This window comes from Lingula anatina, chromosome 1, assembly GCF_051362555.1.
Source record: "Lingula anatina isolate TDL-2025a chromosome 1, LinAna3.0, whole genome shotgun sequence".
Classification (NCBI taxonomy): domain Eukaryota; kingdom Metazoa; phylum Brachiopoda; class Lingulata; order Lingulida; family Lingulidae; genus Lingula; species Lingula anatina.
In genome coordinates, this window is record NC_141767.1 from 52583578 (window position 1) to 52609684 (window position 26107).

At 35.7% G+C, this 26107-nt stretch overlaps 1 protein-coding gene across 8 annotated transcripts in view; it reads left to right on the forward strand.

Annotated features, from left to right (window-relative positions):
• The window catches only part of LOC106165036 (uncharacterized), a 139086-nt gene that overhangs the window by 19633 nt on the left and 93346 nt on the right, over positions 1 to 26107 (forward strand). For 3 of the 8 annotated variants that reach the window (XM_087001900.1, XM_087001893.1, XM_087001894.1), the window contains exon 3: positions 25723 to 25954. Coding sequence is in view for 7 of the 8 variants with exons in the window: in XM_087001893.1 (XP_086858019.1) it covers positions 25913 to 25954 (42 nt within the window). In the remaining variant the exon portion in view is untranslated. Of the gene's footprint in view, positions 1 to 191; positions 504 to 1590; positions 1614 to 7212; positions 7232 to 13416; positions 13458 to 19423; positions 19444 to 25722; positions 25955 to 26107 lie in introns of those variants that run through there. The other 5 variants (XM_087001895.1, XM_087001897.1, XM_087001896.1 and 2 more) reach the window with 5 other exon arrangements.

The following is a 26107-nucleotide window of genomic DNA, read 5'->3' on the forward strand; positions in this document are numbered from 1 at the left end:
AAGAACACACAAATATCCAAGAGTTGTTTACACACCCAGCTGGTGCCGTCTTCTGGTTCGGCCTGGCAAGTTCTTTGAAGCAGATAGTATTCTTTACAAAGCTCACAACTGAAGTTTACACAGTGTGTAGCTGCGTGTTTGAGTAGGGAACTGATGCAGCCTATCTCTCTGTTATCCCAAGACATCTGCTAGAACAGCATGTTGTGAGAACATGCTGGGGTGGCTGGCTTGCACCCTGGGAGTCAGAGTACTCTGACAGGGAATCCTCTTTCACACCACAAGCAAATGCTCATGCAGAGGAAAAGACCTTTGTAGTAATTGGGACTCTCAGGGTGACCAGGCATGACACTAGGACAGAAACTCTCCATAAAACTAGGCCCTTATTTCCGGATGTCTGCTTATCAGCACCAGTGGTCAATCAGGAGAGATCATGTTTAATGAGATTGAAGATAAGATGCTAGTTATAGGTCCCACTTGAAGTGCCTTTTTCCTTGCCTACAAAGGTTTGGTTTGTTCAGAGGAAAAATGTGCTAACATTTGCCAGTATAGGCAGAAAGATATACAGAAAATGTGTTTTTATTACTCATTTAAAAAGTATCTCCGCCCTGAATTATGTTTTTCCGACAGAGTGAATTTTAGTACACATTGAATATGGCTTCATTAGAAGACCAGTTTACCCAAACTAAATATTTAACAATTATATATGTGTATAGGTTTGGTGTTTGGGGTTTCATTCCAGTACCTCCTTGCTTCTGTAACACATAATTGTCATAATTGGTAGACGGGGGGGGGGGGGGGGGGGGGGGGGGGGGGGGGGATTTCTGTGAATGTAAAAAGTCAGCAAATGCTTATGTATATAAATATTTTTTTTATATTAGGGTGCCACTTGAACAAGCCAATGCTTAATGCTTGTGTCATTTCAAGTCTCATCTTTCTTTTAGATGTGGGACCTGTACCTTTACTCTCTTAAAACAGATATGATTTACTCTCTGCTATAGATGTTGTCATGCTGTTGTATAAGGGGAAGCTAGAAGAAAACTGGAGGGAACCAAAATGTTCAGTACCATGTTTCAAGAATATCAGTTGCTTGGGGTTAGGATGGAATATGATGTAAGGGCCTGAAAGGGTGTGCCCAAAAGACACCAAAAGATACGTAAAAATAGTTATTCTCATTATGATTGCACTTCAGATGTAAGAACTGGTAAGGTCAGACCAGTTGTAGGTTATACCCTGTTAGCATGGTGTAAGAACACTTGTCAAGCACGGCATGTGTTATGCTTAACAAGTACTTTGCCTCTGGTAATAATGGGTAAGGGGGTGTTTCTAGGGGCTGCCATCACCACTGAGTAAGTTATCTTATCAAAACATCTTCACTTAACCAGCACTTCTTCTGTTAAGTGGATATGGGAGGGGGCTTCTTCTTATCAGCTATCTTAAGTTAATTTTCTCCCAAAATCTTGTCTTCCTGTGTCATCCTTGAAATGTAAAATGCCTGTTCACTACCCTCTTTTGGAAACTGGTGATCATTGTAGAAAAAAAAAGTGCCGGTCAATAAGCTGTCAAAGTCACAGCACTATGTGTATTACAACTGTTTGGGCACATTTCCATTCAAGGTATGGCAGTTTAACTTAGTACTTATGTGTTAGGGCCAAGTAGACTATGTAAGTAAGACTTCTAACCATAGGAAGTCTATTGGAAAGCAAATTACCTGCATTATGATGCAATTAGGCGAAACAAACAAAGGATTAGATTAGCTACCAAAAGTTTATACTGCTGTGATAGTAAATACCAAGTACATTGCAAAGTTGTCACATATAACAGGAAATGCAACCTTATTCCTGGCTTTATTTTTGCCATATCCTTGAAACAAGCTGTCCAAGCCTAAAGTATGTTTTCCAATTATTTTTATAAGAAAGAAATATAACTCCATTAAAATGATGCACTAAGTCGCTGGATAACACTGGGTTTCGATGGTTTCCTTTGCTTGGGAATAAATCATTAAATTTGAATGAAATATGCACAAAAATTATGTCATTATTAGAATCTCTGGTGGGGGAAGTATGCCTCCTTAATGCATGTTAACCCAACTTTAGCTTATGGCCCAGCACAAGAGGTAGAGATGATAATTACAGCCCTCACAACTTGACTAGAAATGCAACTTTGAATGGCATTCCAGCAAAGCATGTATTATCAATAAGATGGGTGGGTTAAGGGTTCTTTCATTCTGTTATGCGTACCTGTAAATGCAATCTTACAACCTTTGATGAGAAATGCTGAAAAATGGGTAGGGGGTATTTAGAGGCTATTTCATATTAATTAATTGATCATTGGTTAAGCTTGACCTCATGCTAATAAAAAGTGTAACTAGATACAAATAGAAGAATTCTAGACTTGATAACAGTGATAGAATTTGAGATTTATTTTGATCTGTACAAATTATACATACTTAATTAACGTTTAAATGAATAAGTTCACTAGATGGAAAGCAGATTGCAAACCCTCTTCAAAAAAGATCTGTACAAATTATACATACTTAATTAACATTTAAATGAATAAGTTCACTCGATGGAAAGCAGATTGCAAACCCTCTTCAAAAGAAATATATGAGTTATAGCCACTATCTGTAAAAACAACAAGTTACCATAAAAATTTTGGTGAAGAATTGGAAAATTGAAAGGTTGGGAGGGTTAGCTTACTGACACAGTGAAAATACACCTAATGGCAGCAGGAATAACAATTTTGTGGTGACTGGCAGTCTGTTTCTAAGAGCGCATTCCCAGAGATTTAGAACGATCTAACTAGATCGACCTAACTCCCTGGAGGTTCCACTAAATTGCTGTCAGCCAACCACACACAGAAGTTAATTACTCCTTTACAGCTTTTAGTAGGCGGGACAGACATTTAAGCCGGCTAAGCTGACAGTAATCTAGTGAGACTCCCTACGGGGATAGATCGATCTAAAATCTGTGGGAATGGGGTCTAAGAGAAAGAAGGCATTTCCCTTTGAGTATGCCTGATTGCACATGAAAGTTAATCACTTCCTAGCTGCTTGAGGAGGTGTGTCATTCAGTTAATCGGACTGCATCTAGAGTCCCCCAGGAGTTGGATCAATCTATGTAGAACGATAGTTTCATTGGGAATGAGCCTTTAGAATCTTGACACCTTTTGCTTCTGTGTACCATTTTTTTTTCCTGCAAACCATGAGCAGCTTAAACAGTATTAGGTCATCTAATTCTTTTTATAGATGATAGGATTACCCTTTAACAGCAGCACTAAAGCCTGAGATATATATGCCTGAACTAAAAATGTTTCCAATTAAAACTGTGAAGGAAACCACAGAAATTGCATGGTACAGCTTTGCTGTGACTTCCTCGCTAACTACTGTGGATTCTGATCTTTGGATGAATCATCTTGGATCAGATTTATCTAGAGCTAGGAGGTGCTTGTATTAACTTGGGTATCTGTTGGAGCCATCTCCCCCTCCTACCCCTTGTCTGGAGGTTGTAAGGTTAACTGGGGTACTTATCATTTAAGTACCATGTAACCTGAAAACTTGCGTCTATCTTTGAATTTTTTTTATCTTATCTAGTATCTAAAGTGACCCCTTGTCAAAACTTAGCTTAAAGTGTGTTTGGCCAAGTTTAATGATACTTGACCCAGACTTTTAGTTACAATTCTGACATAGATTTGTTCTTTTTTTGATGGTACTGGCAGGGTAATTATCTTCCCTCTGATAACACTTCAGTGGTGCTCATTACATCATTAGATGGTGATTTAACATGGCCGACCCAACAGTTACACAAGTCATAGCAGCATCAGGAGGGGAAGTCCTCTATTTGAACTCCTCCACACAGAAAATTGCAGGAAATAAATCCAAGGTGAAAGAACCCATTACCCCAGCTAGACTTCCATGATAGTACTGTGTGATTATGTAACACCTCTCAATGGTTTATTTACTATTTACTCACATACAATCTGGATTATAAAGTTTACGTAATTACCAACTCTTATTCTTCCTGTTACTCATGCTCATGTGCCTTCATGTCCCCCCATGATACACCTACCCAGTTATTTATGTATATAAAAAAGTTCACAGCACCACTGCTCCCCAAATTTAATGACAAAAACCCTGATGTCAACCACAAACACCACAGCACTGAAACTTTATGATTCTAAGGGCTATGCTGACCACAATGGTTCACATTTGTCAATTTCTTTACTCCAGTTATCACTTTGGCAGGTGCAATGGGAGAGGGGCCTGTGACATTTGAATGAGATATTGAGATCTGATTTTAAGGTGGTCTTTTGTCATGTGTCTCTCTTTTAGGTGGTTAGGTACAAAGAACCTGCATTAGGGTATTATCTGGTTTGGACCCAATAAAATTATTGTATATTTTATCTTAGTATAGAATTAAGAATACCCTAGAAGTTCTTGGTAGGTGTCTCAGAGCAAAAAAATGTCTATACATTAAGGTTATAGGGCATGGTTTGGGTAGATTGGCAGGGGGTGAAGAGGGGAGATTTTAGACTGAGGTAAATTCTTCTGAGAAGTTCTTGATGGGGTTTGGGCTTACTGGTAAGATGGGTGTGGCAATATTGTCAAAGTCCTTTGTTGTTTTGATGTGGGAGGGGAGGGGGTATTGAAATGAATGCAAGTCCAAAGTCCAGGAAGGGGGTGGTATGTGGGCAGACTGCAATGTAACCCCAGTGAGTTGTGTGTGGCCTATGTGATATGAATGAGACAAGGTGAATAAGGTGTGTGAAGATTGGAGGAACTAAGCATAGTAAAGCCATGACTGTAATCTCACCATTAACTCTGATCCAGTTGTCTTTTAATATGACCCTATCATAAGTTGCAGTTACATGCTAAATGAAACTTAACCATGTTGTTAAACACCCTCTGGTGATATGTTACAGTACCACGGCATTATAGTTCAAACCACTGACGACTCTAATGATAAATTAGCTGCATATTGTTAAAACTTCAAGGAAAGGGAAATGTGTATCATTTCTTCCGTCAGAACCATTGATTGCTTTTTTCCCCCCGCTATTTTATCAACATAAAAGGATTTGTCTTTAGGCTGATGCAGGTACATGTATAGTGGTATTTGTGTGTATGATTGTTTGATAAGGCTAGATAGTGGTTAAGAATAATTTGTTCATAGGAAGGTCCGAGGCTCACTAGATGTCATATGTGATTATATTCCTTCTATAATGAAAAATTTTGTACAAATATGATTATTCAGGGAAGCAGCTCTCCCCTTCCTTCAAAAACACAACTCCCCAAGCACCAAGAGAGATGACAGAAAGAATCTATTGCGTACCAAAGAAACCACTTCAGTGACACACCCATACTCCTTAAAAGGGTGTTACCATGTAATTTTAAGGCATGTCATTCTTCATCAAATGCATAATGCAATTTATTGCTTGTCTTTCTATTCTCTGTGCAGTTTAACTTTAAAATCAAGTTTTTGCACTTAGGGTTATGATGTGGGGTTGTCATTTAAGAGATGTATCAGACTATAATTTCCAAACAAGTTTTTATATTTGAAGTGTGGGTATATATAGACTGACACACTGTGGGAAAAAATGTTGGGTTTTCAGAACAGGAAGCGGAGAAGAAGAGGAAGGGTCAAATTATAAGATTACTGCCACTATTTACAGGTGTCAGAGCATCGTGACAAGCTTCATTATAACAGGAAGTCCGCTAGCCACTGCTGACCATGCCACTGGACACACATTCATTCACCTATTTATTTCATCATTCATTCATTCTTTGCCAAATTGACTGCTGTTCCTGTTTTTCCAATAACAATTTTTCTGTACTTATTAAGAATAAAAATCTTGATTTGAATAAGAAAGTGCCTAACACATATGGTTAAGAACACGTAAATCAGAATGAACCACACATTTTGGGAACCATAACATTCACAACCCTGGAGGATTTCCCCAACTCATCCTGTTGTATCTTTTATTCCTCTTGGATGTGACATTCTCTTATCTCTTTTTTTTTTTCAATTTGTTTATCAGTTTGGAGCCAGAGTAATCACACCTTAACAGCCTTCGTCTTTTTGTGTTCCTGTTGTGATGATATAAATGGACACTGTCCAAAAGTCCCTTAGGTATGCTTTACTGTGTGGGTCATCTAAAAAAGAATATAAGAAATTAGCTTTACTCTTTTATTCTTTAAATTCTCTTTGTCCTGGGGTATTTTTATGTGAGGGAGACGAGATGATCATTACAATTTGTTCAGTAAATTGTTGGGTCCCCTTGAGTTATATTTATACGTTATACATGTACTTTGAAGAACATGGTTGTTTTGCCTGCAGTGTGTAACGCCAGGTGTTTTTAATGGTAGCTAATGCAGCAGATATCCATGTATTTTAAAACAGTTTAAAATTTGATCAGGGTCAAAGGTCAGAAGGTCAGGGCTATAATATCATATATAGTTTAAGCAAGACATTCTGAAGTTCACATGTGTATTATTCAGTAGAATTTTTTAACCAGAATATTTAAAGCCAGCATGACTGGTGCTCTATTTAACCTATCTGCTGTGTAGTTCTCAATTGCAATGAGCTGGGCTTTTTTATGGGAGCATCCATAATGGTTATATTGTGTATTGGATGAGAGTGAAATCTGACTCTTGGATCAGTCTGACCCGAAGATCTCATTTTATTCTATCACTGGGCCTAAAATACAATCTCGTGCAGCCTGGTTTTTAACTGATAGTTCATCAGAGCTGTCTGATGATTAGGCTGTATGAATTCTGGTATGGTATTCTTCACTGGTAGTGACCTTAGGCTGCATCAACCCATCTGTGTAATGGCACTAGAATGGAAAGAATAAAAAATGACTGATGCTGTGATAGGCTATCTGTTAAGTTAAATAGTTTGATTGAGGATCATAATATTAAGTTTATCCCTGATAGATTTGCTTGCGTGGAATACATGAGATTAAAGGCATGCAATAAAGTGGACAACAACTATGACATTTGCTGCAGAAAAGTAAATGTCAATGACAAAGCCAAAAGGAACTGCACCTTCTTTACAAACTGATGCATGTGCATGGATGTATTGGAGTATTATGACACCAGGTGTTTTAACACACATGCACCCTCACAAACACTTTGATGCATGTTCACAGTTATGAACAGATATAATCACTTAGCCATATGGTAAGTCACCACTTTGTGATTCCCTCTGAGACTGACATGTTCTACAGCAGTGTATAGGTAGGAAATGTCTTGAAGCAGATGACAGAAGGTTCAATGTACATGACAAGCATGAAGGCTTTTTTCAATTTTACAACATTAACAGCACCCCCATGTAGTTTAATTTGCCCCACGTGCCTTTGAATGATTATAAAGAATTTTTCTTACTGACAACAGTGTGAAAAGAGAGGAAAGACCGCTGGCTAAAGTGAGGTTTTGCTGGCACTGTGTAATGATGCATCGATTTGAACAGTACCGAGGCTTCCTGCTTTGTAATAATGCGTTAGTCAGTCACGAGGACATTTATGCCATCGTGTTCATGAAATTTGTGATCTTTGGTCTCTGTTGACTGACCACTGGTGACCCAAAGGGTCATTTTTATATGGGTAATTGTTCAGTTATCCACAAATTGTCTGAAGACTTCCCTTTAATAAACCAATGAGAACATGTCTCCCCTAGGCCATGTTGACCCACTGTTAGTGGCCTCAAGTAATCAACTTACATTTCAAAAAGGTCTCACTTACTAAGGAGGGAGATTTTTTCTGATCTTTAGAATAAATCAAGTTTATGAGAAAGAAAATAAGGTTGGTAGACAGTTCAATTTGAACACACTTCAAAGTGATAATGTCTGTCTGCATCCTTAATGTTCTCCGTCTATTAGAGCATGTCCACTAAAGATTGGGTTTGTCTCAATTGCTTGTGAAAGGGCTCATTCCAATGAAACTGTTGGTCTCCGTAGATCGATCCAACTGCGTGGGGACTTTCACTGAATGCAATCAGATTAAAATATTAGCATGCATCCTCTTATTTCCAGTATACTTGTATAATCACCCTGTTTCCTGTATGTTACTCAACCCCAGGAGGAGGCATGTTAACCTGTGAAATTGATTGCATTCAGCGAGGGTTGGCTTCCTACGTAGTAATCAATGTAGTTTCAATGGAAATGAGTCTATAATTATCCGATTGCTGGGAGAAGTTAATGAAAATAATAGAAAGATCTGTTTCCTTTAATAATTTATAATAATGTATGTGTTTTCTAAAGTGATATTTGAAGTTGACCAACTGCTACATGTTTTTTTTTCCTTTGGAGGGGTGGGATGGGGTGGGGGATCACTAGGAAAATTGTTTTAATCTTTGAACTAGTTTCAATCTTGCTGGTACCTTTTTCAGTGCAAAAGTTCATGGTGTAGTCTTGCTTGCTTGCATGTGTGAAAGGACCCCTTATCAGCCTGTGGTCATCAGTGGTAAATGTGAGCTGCTTGCTTTATGTATAAGAACATAAAAGTCTTGGTTGAGGAGGGGGAGGAGGGGGGTGGGGGCACAGGAAAAATGTTTCTATTTTTCTTAAGTTTCATTCAGATATTTGAATCAGCATCAGTTTTGCAGGCACCTTTGCCAGTTCAAAAGTTCATGGCCCAGTCGCACAGGATGTGTGATGTGTGAATGATCGTCTTATCAGCATGTGGTCATTGGTGGTTAAAGTGAGCTAAATTTTCATGTCGTTGGTAGGATGGCAAAGGGGTGTGTGGTGGTGTTTTTATTTTGTTAGGGCAAACACCTACATTTAAGCAACCATTTGAATGTTTGGTCATTCATTTACAGCTTAGAATAAAATGATGCAACCATTTATTTGTTTGGGTTCACTAATAAGACATATTTGAAGTGCCAATTTGTGATAATTTTGCCTGAATTCCTATTTTAATCAACAGAAATGATATACATTTTAGTTCTTTATTAAACAAGGCAGCAAAGCTGTCAAATGTACAGACAAAAAGCAGGAAATAACAAAACAGGCTACTGTCAATTCTGATGCAAAAGTACATTATGCTTAACTGCAAATTCAACATCAAATTTTAATTATGCTCAACAGGTATTACCAATGTAAGTGAAATGTGTAACAATCGTAAGGCTTCAGGCCCATGGGAGTTTAAGTTCACACTTTGAAAATGCCAGAATGAGAAAAATGAAAATTTCACATAAAACTGCTTAAATTCAATAATAAATGATAACCCATTTGAGCTGGCTTCCTTATTTGAACTGCATGCCAATCCTACAAATCATATTTGTAAGTTGAAAATAATAATAAGTAACACAGTTTTCTTTTCATAATGTTTGTAGTAGCAGTGCAAAAAGATTTTTGTCAATTTTGATGTAACATTACATAATAAATTACAGAATAATTATCACCAATTTTTGATTATTGACTATAAATAGCATGGACATGTAGAAAATTTGATTACCATTTGGCTTCATGTCCATGGGAGCTTCGAGTCCCACAATGAATATGCCAACATGATAAAAATGAATATTTCACTAAAATGTATAACTTCCAGAAAAAGAAGCCAATTAGACTGCTTTTCTAACTCAGGCTGCATTTTAGTCCTGTTTCTTTTTTGAAAGATTGACAATCATAAGTAACATGGTTCTCCCATAATGGTCATCATGGCAGCAGCACCCAAAATTGTGTTTTCTTCTATTTTAATGCAATATTACATAATGCTTAACAGCATATAACCATCAGTTTTTATTAATAAAAGATCCGTATCATGGATTTTCAGAAATGTGACTAGCATGGGTCTTCAAGCCGGTGGAGATTCTTAAGTCACACCTTGAAAATGCCAATATGTGAAAAATTAAATTTTCACAAAAAACTGATAAACTGCCAAAAAAAATTACCAAATAGACTGCATTGCCCACTGAAGCTTTATTTAAGTCCTATGTTTCTTCCTGTAAGTTTGAGAACAGTAAGTGACATGGTTTTCCTTAAATGGTCATCATGGGAGCAGTGTCCAAAATAGGGGTGTCTTCAAATTTTGATGCAATATTACATAATGTTTAACAGGATAATTACCATCAATTTTTAATAATAAAATATTAGTATCATGGATATTCAGAAAATGTACCTAGCAAAGGTCTTTAGGCCCAAGGAACTTCAAAGTCACACCTTGAAAATGCCAAAATGTAGACAAGACAGCACTGTCCTGAAATGTGTTTTTTTTTCATTTTTAACAATTTTTTAACATATAACAAAATTAACAATTTACTGCCATTTAAATATGATCAACTAAGAAAATTGATGAGATGGGAAAAATATCAATAGAACAGTGTTTAATGTCCAATTTCCTCCATTCTGAGTTTCTGAACATAGTGAATGAATGAATCTGACAAACTGCAATGAGTTTATTTCCATTTTTGAAACTCTATTATACAATACATGATAACAAGTTTACCATAATTTTTACATAATCAACTAACAATGTTGTAAAGATGCAGGAAATGTCAAACAAACACTTTTACTAATCTTATTAGTTAAATAATGAGACTGTTAACATGCCGAAGAATTGAATCTGAGGAAATGTAAAAAAACAGCATAACTTATAAAATAATGGCCCGATTATGCTGATTTTCGAACTTGACCTGCATTTTAGTAAGATTGATTACTCCTGTGAGTTTCATGACAACAGGTCTATCGGTTTTCCTTGAAATGTGTTAACAGTGTTGCACATATGCTGAAAAGTGAAAAAAACAGCATAACTACTAAAATAGTGGCCCGATCATGCCGATTTTCGAACTTGATCTGCGTTTTAGTAAGATTGATAACTCCTGTGAGTTTCATGACAACAGGCCTATCGGTTTTCCTTGAAATGTGTTAACAGTGTTGCATATATGCTAAAAAGTGAAAAAACAGGATAAATTCTACAATAATGGCCCGATCATGCTGATTTTCGAACTTGACCTGCGTTTTATGAATATTAGTCAGCTCTGTAAATATAAAGCCAAAAAGTAAAACTGTCTTTCACTTATGGTGTTAACGCTGAAAGTGCATGGCGACGGCGACATGATCGGCGACGGCGACGGCGACGACAGACGCAGGTGATGGCAATATGTACAGACACATCTGTGTCTGTACATAAAAAAGTAATAACTGGTACTGGAGCACAGGTACAGTATGTTCAGGCCAGGTGAAGGCAAGCAGAGAAGGAGAAGTCAATACCCTTTGTGATTGTCCCAAATTCTGGTTCAACCCAGTTTGGGCAAAATTAGGGTTGCATAAAAACCACAACTGGAAGTAAATGAAAAAGTATATAGAGCCATGTTGCTTAGATATTGTAAATCATTAGTAAGGCTTAAAATCTTTATTAAAAAGTATTGCTGATACATGATCACCATAGCAACAAAAGTTTGGTGTAGTCAACAAATAAGAATTGACAAGTGGGTTAACTGAGGGATCAAGGAATAGAAAGGTGCTGTTAGTTTTTTTATGTACAGACACAGATATGTTTGTACATATTGCCTTCACCTGTATCTGTTGTTGGCATTGTCGCCTTGCACTTTTAGTGTTACACAAATAAAATGAAAACTTACAGAAATGATGAATAATCAGTAAAATATAGGTCAAGTTCGAAAATCAGCCTGATTGATCCATTTTTCCAAAAATTATGCTATTTTTTGTTTTTGTAGCATATTTTATGCAGTATTATACAAACAAAATGAAAAGCATGCCAGATTTTGCTTTGAAACTGCAGGACTGATTCAGAGGTCTGATATATAGATCAAGTTTGAAAATTAGCTTGATTTTTTTATTTTTCTTAAGTTTGCTGTTTTTTGTATATGAATGGGTTTTCCTTAGATTCAACTCTTAGGCATGTTAACAGTCTCAGTATTGAACTTATATTTGTAAAAGTGTTCTTTGACATTTTCTGCATCTTAAAAATTTTGTAAATTGCTTATATAAAAATGATCATAAATCTATTATCTTCTATTTTGTAATAAAAGTGTCAAACATAGAAATAAACTCAAATCAGTGCAATTTTTCAGATTCAATCGGTTACTATGTTCAGAATCTCAGAATTGTGCAAAGTGTATATTTAAAATTGTTTTATTGACTTTTTTTCCATCTTAACAATTTTTTTAAATTTGATCATTTAAAAATGAAACTAAATTGGTTATTGTGTATTATGTAAAGGTGTTGAAAATGAAAATAACAAATTTCGGTCCTTGTGTACATTATTGGCATTTTTAAGGTGTGACTTTGAAGTTCCATGGGCCTGAAGATCTTTGCTAGTCGCATTATCTAGATGTCTATGTTACGTGCAGTAATTTGAAATTGGTGGTGATTATAAGCTGTTAAGCATCATGTACCTTTGCATTAAAATTGATAAAAATATTATATTTACTGCCACTACAAATGCTCTAAAAGGATTACTGTGTTACTTATTATTTTGTAACTTACAAGTATGATTGACATACAGATCAAATTGGCAACCAACTTGATTGCATTATTTGTCTTTCTTGTTGTCTGTACATTTGACAGCTTTGCTGCCTTGTTTAGTGATAGCTAACACTATATGTTATAAGTTTGGATACATATATACTACCTTGATTTCTGTGATAAAATCCCAGTTAAGCTGCAGTGACAACATAAGTGTGGCCAAGTGTCTAATCTGACATGAAGTACAGACTGATTGTGAGAAAGGAGCACATGGCATTAGACATGAAGATGAGCTGGGGCTCTCTAGGGGGGGGGGATTTTAGGGCTGGGGCAGTTATTTCAGGTCAAACATAGCTGTCCATTCTGTCTTTTAAAACAGCATGGTCATCCGAAATGATAATTACTATAACATAACAATTGAGATGAATATAGGTTATATATACAGTATTGAGCAGATTTTACTTCTTGTTGACAATCAAAAGTAAAGCAGATCTGAAGTCAGAGCATACAAACAGTTTTCAGCATGATTAATTATAATGTAATTTACAATTATTACATGAAAAATATAACTGGATAAACTTCCCTTAATTATTGCATTTAGTAGGTAATAATAAAAAGGACTTGTCTTGTAAAGATACACAGGAATCTGTACAACAACAATGTATTATAAAATTAGTATAGATTATATGTTAATGAATGAAGTCGAGAAAAAAACATGTAGCAATTGTTTTTTCATCCACATTAGGTGCACTTCATTGAGGTTTAAGCCTTTAGTACTATAGACATCATAGGGGTCTTCAGAGATGACACTTAGGTAAAAAAACACTACTAGAAGTTTCCTTCACCTCTTCAGATCATGCACACATTACACCATACACCCTAGAGGGCCTCTCTAACAATTTGAGTAGAAAGTGCTTATCTTTTAACTCATCACATTTCAGTTGGATTAGACACCCTGGTTTCTAAAGGAATTGATCAAATCTTTTGTTTTCAGTCCTCTGTGACAGGTGGGGAATGATTGTCCAGGGACTCGAGGTAAATTACATTCTATAAAGTATGAATTTTATGCCATAGTCCTGTTGTCTGGAGCTGTTATGAGAGGTTTATTTGATAATTTGTTTTTTCCTTCTCTTTTTGAAGTTTTCAGTTGAAGATAATACTCTGTGAACAGCTGTTCATTAAAAATCTTGTGGTTGTTTGGTTGTGGTAAACCTGGAATGTTTTTTCAATTAAAGGTTTCTAGTTACTGTTAAGTTAAACTTAAAGCCAGACTTATGTGTCATCCAACTGCCATGCATGTGTTGTAGAAATATTGACTTGGTGACACTGGTGACAGCAAAAGCGTGACAAGGATGACAAGGTACCCTTTCAGCCCCTGTTGTGTCACCTGTGTTTAATCAGGCCTACACAGAGCAGGTGACAGGACCCACACTTTACCCATGACCTAATTGAGCACAACTGGTACCTGAATAATTTATAACAGTGGCAATGGGAACTGCTCATTTACTAAACATTGAATTAAATCTATTTGGATGACATTTGTTTGTTCAAAAGAAAAATTGCTGTTGAAATGCCAAAAAAATATATTTATATAATAATAAAAATAAAAATTGTAGAAACTCATTATTGATACAAATGCCCATATTTCCACAGCATCCATATCAGTACATTGCATTCTCTTTGCTTTTCTCCAATACCTTCAGTGTAGGCAACATGTGCCTTAATTTGTTGATTTCTCTCTTCTTTTCGTCTTTCCAAAAAATCTTCTTTCAAGATCATTAGTATTTCAAGAAACTGCGCCCCCCCCCCTCTTCTTTCCCCACTCCACCTTTTCAGATTTCTTCCATTCTCCACAGGGAAAGCTTTCACTAGAAAAGCCCCCACCACTTCTACTTCTAAGATATCGTATTTCTAAGAAAGATTATTGATATCAAACCCATAACTTGACATACTTAGCACAAAACTTACCTCACCGTTAGTTTAGTGATTAGCAATTTTTATCTCTTATTAATACAGTGATGAGGCCAGAAGAAAATGACTGTTTTTGGATTTTCTTCTTTTCATCGTTGGAGTTATATTTTATGACCCAATTTGGAATATGCTCATAAGTTTCAAGTAAACTATACCTTAACTGAAAGGTATAGGTAATAATTACCTTTTCACATTTTTATTTCAATAATGAGCATCTTGTACCTACATAAACAATGTAACACATTTTGTCAGAGTCGTGTCATCGAATTTCCAAATAAAATTTGTGCATCTTTTCAATATTATTTATAATCACAGATGGCCAGAGAACTGTCTGAATGAAAGGTGTGTTTGCTTCATACATGCTGTAATTAGTGGTATACAACAAGTTAGATGTACCACCATGCAGCAAGTTCTCAGAATTTCAATGAGTGATAAGTGCTTAGAGAAACTTCCAACTACAGACAGCTATAAATAAGTAATAAAAAGTGCGGGCTGGCCATTGTTAGAAAGCAAATGCATGTTGCCGTGCTTGTTGTAGATGTCAACAGCATGCAGGTACCGTGTACTTTGAAAACATGTCTGCATTTATTATATCGACAAAGTCACTTAATATGAAATTGTTATGTCTGTCACATTTGCATTTTTCAACACTTATAAATAATTATTATCTTATATTCAGCTAGAATGAATGGATTACTATATAATTTAGCTATAGGCCATTGAATGTGCACTGTGCCTAAAAATCTATAATTGATGCAATGCAGGGTTAATAATTATCCTTCACCGATTAGCCCAGTAATTAAATTGATAATTTTTTTATGACTGTCCAATAGGAAATTGTGTTTGAAAGTTGCCTGTTTTTGTGCACATGTTAAATGTTCCACATGAAAGCACATGCAGGCAATAGTAATTTTATTTCAGTTCTCACTGTGATGAGGCTTTTAACCAAATGAGCTCCAAGGAAAGGGAATCCGCGTTGTATTACTATTGTTCCTAGAAGTTGTGGAAGTTTTGCCCGAAGCCATATAATTTTCCTGGTCTCTAGTTGGGCTCAGAGTGACAGATAGCTTGCAAAAAGGACCTTTTGTGTTTGACTCCTGGTGCATTTTATCTTGCAATGAAGAGTTACTCACTTGGCCTAATCTCCAGTCTTGGGGCTAAGAAACTCATGGAAATTAAAATTCATTGATTTTGTATCAGATTTCTTCAGTAATATTTGTCATTTCACGTGTGTTTTATACCAGCTATAGCTGATGATAGTGCATATTGATTTCGTTGTAATGTGGTTCCTTTGAAATGAATCTGAATGACCAAGATTATTATCTCGGTTGTTTTCTCTCTCATCAAATATTTATGGTTGTGAAAATAAGACCAAGGACTAAGTAAGTGAAATACAGTCTTATATTAAGTGAAATATGAGTGGCTGCTTTGTATTTATGTTTTGGTTTCCTTGTGAGTAAATAAATGTAGAAGGTGTATCCACCAGCTGGTCACATTATTTTATTTTAGTAATTGAACAGGTGGCATAACAGGGAAGTTGTGTATATATGTGTTTTTTGCTAAAAGGTACTTATAGATTTAAAATTATGAATGTAAGATATTTGAGCAGCTTTACAGAGAAATTCAAAGAAAGTCATGGAGGAGATTAATGTGACAGTTTTAAAATCACTGTTCAAGAAAATTATGTTAGTACATTTGAACAACTTGCCAACTCTTTTGTCATTCATATGTACTAATCAAACATGTTTCAGCATGAAGCTTGTGCCACTCCCTTTTAAGTTTTCTTACACATTGCCAGACATAATTTGTAACTCCTACTTTTTGATGATTTTTTAAATTTTCATTCCCTTACATTTTGTTGAATAAAATCATCAACTTTGAAAATCAGTATATGCATTAATAATTGTGCTTTGTGTTGTAAAAATGTTAACAGTGAATATTGGAAGTTCAAAACTTCCTGATTCGAATAAGGAAGTAATCAAAATTTATAAAGAAAAGTACTGTATTTGAAAAAAATGTTTAATGCCAAGAACATGGATGAGGAATAGCACAGATACAATAAGAGAAAATAGATTTTTCTACAACAATGTATAATAATATAATGTATCTCCTCAAGGGGCAGCTGGAACTGAAAAGTTGTGACGAAAGGTGTTTCAAATCACATGATGTATTTCCTTTCACCTGTCTGGTAATGCAGGGCATGTTTAGGACATTGAATTGTTTTCCTTGTCCTATAACACTATGTCTCTGAAATATTTTCTTGATAAATAAAGGTGTTATCCATAATTAATTCCAGTGGCATACTTGAATTATTGATTGTTGACTTAACATTCAAGTTGTCAATTTTTCATCAAGTCTTTGTCTGAATTTTGAGGTGCATCATGTTACTCAAAAAGAGCCAGTATGACTTTATATTTCTGATGAATTATGTCTAAGAACTGTGAGAAAAGCTGATGTGAGAGAAAACTAATTATCAGCAAGGAAAGAGGCAGGCGAGTTTAACAACTATAATTAGTAAAAATTATGTCTGAATTCAGTACACGCCGACTGACTACTGATCAGCTTGGTGCTTTTATCTTTCTGCATGCATCTGTAACCTAATCATCTTTAGCTGCTTTGTGCAGGAAATTAAACCTTTAGTTGACAATGGTTACCATGACAACTGATCCATCTAGTTAATGGTGACACTTTTTAATGAGCTTAATTTTTCATTTTGAATCTCCGCCACGTAGCATTTTATCAGGGTATATTCATAATTTAGTATTTTCCATCTAGTTGCAGTTGTCATGCAATCCTCAGGTTTATTATAGACAGCATTAAAAGAACACTCTTTGTGTTGTCTTTTGGTTAATGGCTTTTGCTTAATGAATTACATGCCTGGCAACAATTAGAAAGAGCTGATTTTAGACAGCAAATTAGTGGATAATGGTGCTTAGTTGATAGTAATTTGTCTTGACTATTGTCGAATTTGTTGTATCACAGAAACTACCTGAGCCAATGTCATACTAAGTGTAGGTTGCAAAATGGTATTCCGAAATTGAAGAAATGCTGAAACACTATCCACTATTGAACAGAAATTGAGTCACTAGCATTGTCATGTAACTTCAAAATATTGAATCTGACATAAACTTACTCACCAAAATCTGGGAGAGGGAGAGAAATATTACACATAACATGTACATGTTGTAAGTACTGTTCGGTTAGTACCACTGACTAATAAAAGAAGGACTCTAAGGACTTGCGTTCCTCACCTGTAGTTTCTGATCTGTCAGTCCATCTGTCTTCCTATATGTTCAATTTACATAACAAGTAGGTTGAAGAGATAGGATGACTTTAGCCCTGGTAGTAATTAGACCAATGACTTATTAGGATGAGTCACAGAATTTTCCAGGGAGCTTTATGCAAATGATGTTTGGGTTCCCATAGTTACTGGTCACATGGCCACAACATGATGTCCTATTTTGACTTTAATGAAATGACTGCCGATGAATCAAGATGATAGCAATGAGGTTATGAGTAATAACTGACCAGTGAATTAGTGAAATATGTATGTATCATGTTTTCAGACAATCTGTTTCTGTGATTCAGAGACTTGTTTTGATGCAGTTTTGAAAAACTTTTAGATGATATGCCTGTTTAATGCAAATGCACACAGCTTCAGCCAGGTGACAACTGGCAGGGTGACAACTGACATCATTTTGAAGGCTGTTTAGGTTCCCAAAGGCTCCTTGGAGTGTTGGTAATTGACAGCCCATAAGATTATTTCTCCTGGGCAGAAAGCTTATTTTCTCAGAATCCATGGCAGGGCTGCTCTGGGAAAACTTTCCCAGAATCTTATAATCTTTGATGCTAGCTTGTTAACGGATAATCTTGGATTACCTTGATCAGAAAATTTCCAATACTCTCCCAAGCATGAATAATGAGGAATATATTTGCTACATGGTTTCCTTTTTCTGTTAAGTAGCAGACATTATTATTGAAATTACCTGAGGCAAAAGAGGGATTGTATTCACATGAAGACATTTCTGTGCACAGACAAAGCTTTCTTTTCATAATGAGGGCATCTTCGATAGGTCATCTTGTTCACAAAGGTCCATTGCAAATTGGAGTGACTTAAAATTATTAGTGATGAAATCTAAACAGATCAGTTGCACTTCCTATAGTATTGATGCTTAGCTCCTATTTGGTGATTTTTTTTATGCAAGCTAGGTAGTAGAAAACATCAAAAAACTGAAAATAGCTGTTTCATCCTAAAATCTCTGATATAATGTCATCAGGAAAATCATCATACTTTTTCTGAGGACAAATATCTATGAACATTTGAAGATACTATTATAACAACCAGTTTTATATAAAGTCATTTTGGCCTGGTTTTGACTAACAGGCTATATAACCTTAAAGTGGAAAAATAAAACAAATGATATTAACACCTAAACAGTGATAAATCATCAACCTTTCCTGGAATAAGAAAATAGTCAGTAGGATGATGAGAATGGCACCCTTGCCAAGTAGATATGAAACAACTTTGATCTTCCAAATCTTTGTACATCTTTTCTGACAAGTTGTTGCTGTTTGTTTTAAGTCGCTTTCATTTGACACAGTAATCAACTTCACCCTTTTCATTGGGTGAAGTTCTCCTCCCATACAAAATACTCAATGCAAGTAATCTGATGTCTCTGAGATTGTGTGTTCTCAGTGGTAACTGCCTGCCTACTGCAAGAGTTAATCCAGGTATTGTTTACTTGGCAATTAGGAGTCTGGTGGGGATAATAAGGGGAAGTGGTGAGGTGGGTTACCTAACATCTTAGTTCATTAGTTTTCTTGATTGGTTTGACAGAAACCACCAGTGGACCATAGTGAGGTAAATTACGAAGGAGAGCTTGAGTGTTTTTACAAGCTGCCTTTTTCTTTGGATGTCCTGGCTTTGATTGACATGTTATTGTTGCCATTTGTGTTTAATTTTGTTTCCTAAGTCATTAATACCAGGTGATGTTGCATAACACAAGCAGGAGGTTATGATGGAGGTTTCTCCATCTTCTTCTCTCTCCATGTGAGTGTATGTGTATGTATATGTTTGAGTTGAATGGGTTAAAATTTTTCACTAAAATTACTCACTTATCAGTTATGAAACTGTTTTATGGAAATGTTGCTATTGTACATATTTTTCGTTTTGTTTTAACCCATTTACCCAATATAATCCCTATATATGTAATATCCCTTGAAATTTGATTAACATGTTGCACATGTCTATAATTTCCATTTGACAGATATTTTTGAAAAAAATAACATTCTTAAATAGTTGAACATCTCTCATTTCTAACCATTTCATCAGAGCATTGTATATACTTTAATAACAGATCTGACAAATTTTCTCTGAGGCACATAAATGCTTTTTGATTTAAGATCTATGCAGCTTAAAGATTATCAGTTCACACTTAATGGATTTTGAATATTTTTTGGTAAAATGTTTAAGCTTTTATGTAGAGGCTGTCTAATGAGAGTATCACCTACTGCACCTATATAGTATTAAGAGATGTAAGCTGTTATCTCCATTGGAGCAACTATACTACCACCTTCTAGATGACTACAAAGCTTTTTTAAATCTACAATGTATCCAATTTGCTGCTCAGGTACTTTGTGCATATTTTATGATTAAGTCAGGCTTTAAAATACATAAAATGCACACCCACCCACCTACACACACACGCACGCATGCATGCATGCACTCGTGCGCACACACACACACACACACATTATCTGCTTTGAAGACACAGATGAACCACAGCATACTTTTTCTCACTAATTATTGTGGTGGTATGAACTCAAAAGCACCCAATGTTGTTTTCTTTGAGATCTGTGACAGAGAGATAATGAAAAAGTCTCACCTAGGCCTTGAGCTTTTCTGAGAAATGTACTCATGTTTTCATTTGCTCTTGATGAAAAGTAACATTTCCCATTTCACTCCCTGGATTCATCGAGGAAAATGAAAGTGTCACTCAAGAGGACAGCAGTAACAAAAGAGAGTTAGTCAGGTGATTGAATCACCTGAAAGATTTACTCAAGTCATATGAGGTCTTATTGCCAAGACATATCACAAGGGATTCTGGGTGCCTGCGGAGCAATAGCAGTATGGGGAGTCCACACTCGTGAACAATGCACTTCTTGTCCTGGCGACATCAAAATTTTATGTTTGATTGGGCAGTTGCATGATCAGTTGTCTGGATGCATAGCAACAAACCAAATCAGAACTTTTTCTCCTTTTTTATGATTTTATTGAGGCCTGGGGACTCGAGGCTCCTGTTTTATTTCCCTGGGTTCTCTTCCATCTTGTCTGCTCAACCGAAGGCTCATAAAAAGTTCATGTTTGTACATGCCACTGTGGCAAAATGTCAGAAATCTAACTTTGTTTTTCATGATAACCGTCTTTGTTAAAGAACAAAAATATTGGCAAGGAAGTCCAGTTAAGGTGATTCAATTTTCTGTATTTCCCTGTAGTCAGCCCAGGGGAACAGGAGAGACATAGGGAATGAGGCTTCTGTAACCAAAAACTTGTGTCTAGAAAATCTCATTATCAAGAGACAGGGAATGAAGTAGCTGCATCATTAACTCAGAAATAGTACATCTTACCATTTCCTCAAATAGGAGTTTTCTTCAGAAATTTCCTTGAATTCAATTTATTAGTGGTGAATATTGCCGAAAGGACTCGTCTGTTAAAAACTCATTGTCAATATGCCATTGGCAGTTGCATGTGACTCTTGAACATTTAATTGGGGCTAAAAAATGATAAAAAATAAGCCTTAGAAAAATAAATTTGATAATTTGTGTGAAATTCAAACAGCCCTATAAATGATTTTGAAAAAAGAACATTGATGAACAGCCATTATCTGCATAGAGCATTTCATTGTGTATCGTTAGAGTTGGCATCGCTGGTAGAAATGTGTTTGATTCTTAGTGACATATTGTTATGGAGCCTTGTTGTATCAGCGGTGCAATACTGCATCCAGACACAATCAATAAAACAATAACTCGTAATCAATCCTCAGTTGGCTAGACAACTGATTTTGTTTAAGGTATTAATTAATAATTCCACCAGGCAATAATGTGTCAATACTATGAGATCAGCTTAGTGACCATAGTTAGGCATAAGTCACCCATGGCCATGTTTCCACTTAACAAAGTTAAAAAAAGTTTGAAGAGAGAATCTGCGTTGGCTTCTTGTTGCTGCAAATGTGTTGTTAGCCAATTAGTATCTTTTAACTAGACCAGTGATACTTTGCTCAAGGAACTTTTTTTTCAGTTTTTAACTGGAGTAGAATTAGTTTAGTTTGCTAACAATGCATTTGTTCAATTGGCAAGGGCAGGGTTGTGATGTTTAAAACTTGCTTGAAAGACACTTTTACCATGTAAAGTGGATGGTCTGTTTTTATGATTTTAGAAGACTGTCAGCTTGAAGGAACCTGCTCCCAGTAAGTTAACATGATATGGCATCCTTATAGATGTTCAGTTTGAGCTTTCTACTGTAGGTGTTATACCAGGTGCCTTTCTGTCAGTCAGAATTGATTGCAATCAGTCAAAGTTTATCTTGATTATGACCAATGTGAACAGGACCATTGACAGCTTGTCAACAGACAATACTACCAGAATCCTCATGCACACAGTCACAAAAACAATTGTGAATGAGTCATCAGACAGTCCATCCATCATTGGAAGCGGTTGTTAACTTCTGATTGTGCTGAAGCATTATCAGTGGAGTGTCACTATGAGTTGATATATTTACTACCACAGCGTCTTGTCACAAATATGATTCAATTTTGAAGATGTATCATTCATTTTCATTTGGTTATTATTATTATGCCAATGCGCTTTCTTAATTGGTAATGGCAAACATTGTCTCGGCAGAGAGACTCCCAGTGGCCTATGATTGCTTTAATAAACAGAGGGGAGATGAGTAATAGCGAAAAGAAGTGCTCTCTGAGTGTTAAAGATGGCAATGATTTTAAGTAGTGAAAGTAAACAGTAATTTGGCAGTCTATCAGTTTGTGCATAACTTTCTATTCTTTATCATTTTGGGACCACTGAAAAAAGGAAATTTAAGTGCAAAAGGATTTATTTATTTATTTATTTATTTATTTATTTATTTATTGTTTCAGTTAGTAGGTCTTTTTTTTTTTTTTTTGCAGCTAGTTTGGATAAATTAGAAACAAAAATATGAAGTACAGATAAAGATAGATGAATATGATAAAAAAGATTTTTGTGACAGGATAATTCTAGTAAATATTCAGCTGGAAAAACAAATGAGCATTAAAAAAACAAGTTTTGGGTCAATGCATGATTTAAACAAATGCATGCTTAAAGTAGCTGAGCAATGTTCAGTGATTGTTAAGTTTGCAAAATCTTTAAGATATAAGTGTTAAAATTGATATCCAGGTGTTTATTCCTGTTTGTCCAATTTTAGTACCCGTCTTTCCAAGGATAAAACTAAGTGAAGTCATTAGAAATTGTTTATACCAGTTAGAAGGTTAGTTTTGTTTTAAATAGATATGAGATTGTTTGACAAGAAATACATATTTTCAAATTTTCCAGTATTCAATCTCCATGCTTTAAAAGACAATTGGCCATGGTGTTCAGCATGCCAAATACTGTGTTCTTTCATGCTGCAAGTCCTTGACTGGGATCCCATACCTAGATTGATCTAACAGGATCAATCCATCTCCAAGGGGTTTCTTGCTAAATTACTTTCAGCTTAAGCAGCTTAGATGTCTTGCACACCTACTGAAGCTGCTAATCAATAGTTAATTACCTCCTAACAGCTTCAGCAGGCGTGACAGACATCTAAGCTGCTTAAGTTTATTGTAATTTAGCGAGAATCCCCTTGGAGATAGATCGATCCACAATTAGTATGATAGGGTCTGGGAATGGTCCCCTTGTCTTCTTCTGATTCTCTGGTTCCCTACAATTATAGCAGAAAGTTTTCATTTTGGCACACTGATATCTGACAGGATCATCACATTAACAATCAAGTTAAAGCATTAACGCATCCATTAAATGAACCGTTTTAGTTTGGCAATCTCTTCAGTTTCAATTGACCATTTCACATGATTTTCCCAGTATTTTCCCATGGCCTTTTAAATGGTTAGTTTTATTCACCCAAACCCTGCATTGCCCTAATTCCTGCCCTGCCGTAACCCCTGGCCTTGAATGTCACCCACCCACTATGCCCGTCTGTGCTTTCTGTACCCTCCTTGTAATACAAGAACACTTGGCAGAGTTAGCCTCCAGACAGTGTTCAGCTGAGTTCAGTCTATACACATAACACTGGGAACAATTAATCCACTGTTTTTTATTTTTTCCTAGCAATCTGACTCTTGTTTATAGTGGTTACCGTACATGTTGTAGAGCTCCAGGTAAATAGCACAGAGAGAAACCCTCTCTCCACATGCTGGGTCTTGAATAAAAAAATGAGTAAAAAATATTTTTTAAAAAACGGAATGACAAAAAATAGTCTTGTTTGGGAAAATCAGTGGCAGTGATATTGGTACATTCCGTGCATTACGGAGGGTACCTTTTGGGAAGGGTGTAGCACTTTGGGTCTCCAGTCTTTTTGGTATTAATTGCCATTAACCCAAATAAATCTTGTCATGTTGAATTCTGGATAATTAATAATTGACAGCTGGTCATCACATGGTAGCCAGTGGTTAGAGGCCACACTGGCGCCTATTGACCACTGGGTACAAGGTGTTACAAATAACCATCATTCCACCTGTCTTTAAGAACCAAGGCACATTAATAGGGCAAGGACACGTGACACTAATTGCTGAGCCCAACCTTGACATTTATTGAACAAATTGGTAGGAAAAAAATGGAAATGCATGTATTTTTCAAAAGTTCTATAGTCCTGCATTGCAAATAAGTGTAAATGCATACATTTTATCATAAAAATAGCTGCACAATAAGTTACAAGTGGCATATGATTCTGTTTAATCCTATATCTGAGTAATTTAGGTTATTTAAATAATTTTTAAAATCATAAGCCCACAAGAAATGTATATCTTTAGATTCCATGCTTTATTATCAACTTCTTGGTCTATAGATCATGCCATACTCTAATTTAAAAGTTTTAATCATGAAAGAGCTGTTGTTGTTTTAATGAAAATCAGTAAATGTGTATAAGCGTAAATCAACCAATTCAAGAATATTCTGAGTATTGTATGTCTATGATTGATGGTTGTCAGTTTTAATAGCATGTACCACTTGAATGGCTTTAAACATGTTTTTCCTTATCATCCACAAATATATGAATTAATTTGCTTTTGAGTACAGTCTAGGGTAAGCTATAATGTTCATTATCTAATTATAACTATGGCAATATTTGATTAGGAAAATGCATTCTGATTATATTTAGGCAGGTGCTTGTTATAGTTTCAGGCAGTCTCCCCAATTTCTTATCAGGGTAAATGATGAAAAAGAGGTTACATGGTATTTGTAATATCTATTTAACATACTTGCAGTGTGCTATGATAATGTTTTGGGAGTGTTTTGATTCTAGAAGTTTATTCATAACAATACACCTGGGAAATATCTGGTATACAGGAAAGAATTAGCCCTGAAACTAATTTATTCAGTGGACATCCAAATAAGCAAAATAACTTCCTCTTCTATAAATTGCTTTAATCTCTTCTGTGAAATGTGAATGTTATTTAGTATGTACACAGTAACCTTGGAGAAGTTGCCAACTAACTGCATCACATCATGCTACTATATTTTTGTTTTGATGTCAGTATTAACTGTTTGCTTCATGATTTGGTTTAAAACCCCAAATGTACTTTTCAAATAGTTAGGCTGTGTACGTCTGTTGGGGACACATGAAAATAAGCATTGGCTTGGAGAAGATGTTTTTTCATCATCTAATTTTGCTTGTACCAGTATTATGCACATTTTAGATAGCCTTTATACTGGTAGCTAGATAAACTGCTCTAGTTGTAAAATATTTAAAGAAGTCTAGACATAAAAAACTGCTACTAAATAAGTCAGAAAATTTTGGTAATGTCTATACAAGAATAATAACATGGTTAAATTAATAATGACTAAGGTCCTCAAAACAATCTCTGAGACAGTATTTTATTTCAAAAAAATGGAAAGAAGTTTGAGCAACAAAGACTGAAAACAAGGTTTTTCATATTTTATTTTCCATTAACTACATTAACAAAATGAAAATATATAAGAACAAAAATTGTTATGACAAAGGATGACAACTAATTATTTATGTTCTTTTACTGCCATCAAATATGATATAGGCTTATTAAATTTTTGACAATTTTCTGGTTTCCAGGTGACATGACCAGAACATGAACAGCTACAGTAACTGTGCCACAGTTGCATGATAGTACAATACCAGCAGCAGCTAGATGCCTACATACACAGATGTTTGCTACACATTTGGCACCAACAAAATCCACAATTACAGCAGAAGCAGCAACAGCAGCAGCAGCAGCAGGAATCATGGGTGACATGACAGTAGCATGCCAGGCATGTGTCGGAGTTGGGAGATCAGGCCACAGTTGGTATGTATTCACAACAGAGAACTATACTTTGGTCTTTTCCACCTATTGCTATGACAGCAGAGCAGATGGTGCCTCATTAGGTCCCTACATTTGTGTGCTAGGACACTATCTTTGACACGCAGATGGAATTGACAAGGGTTGATAAGATCAGGC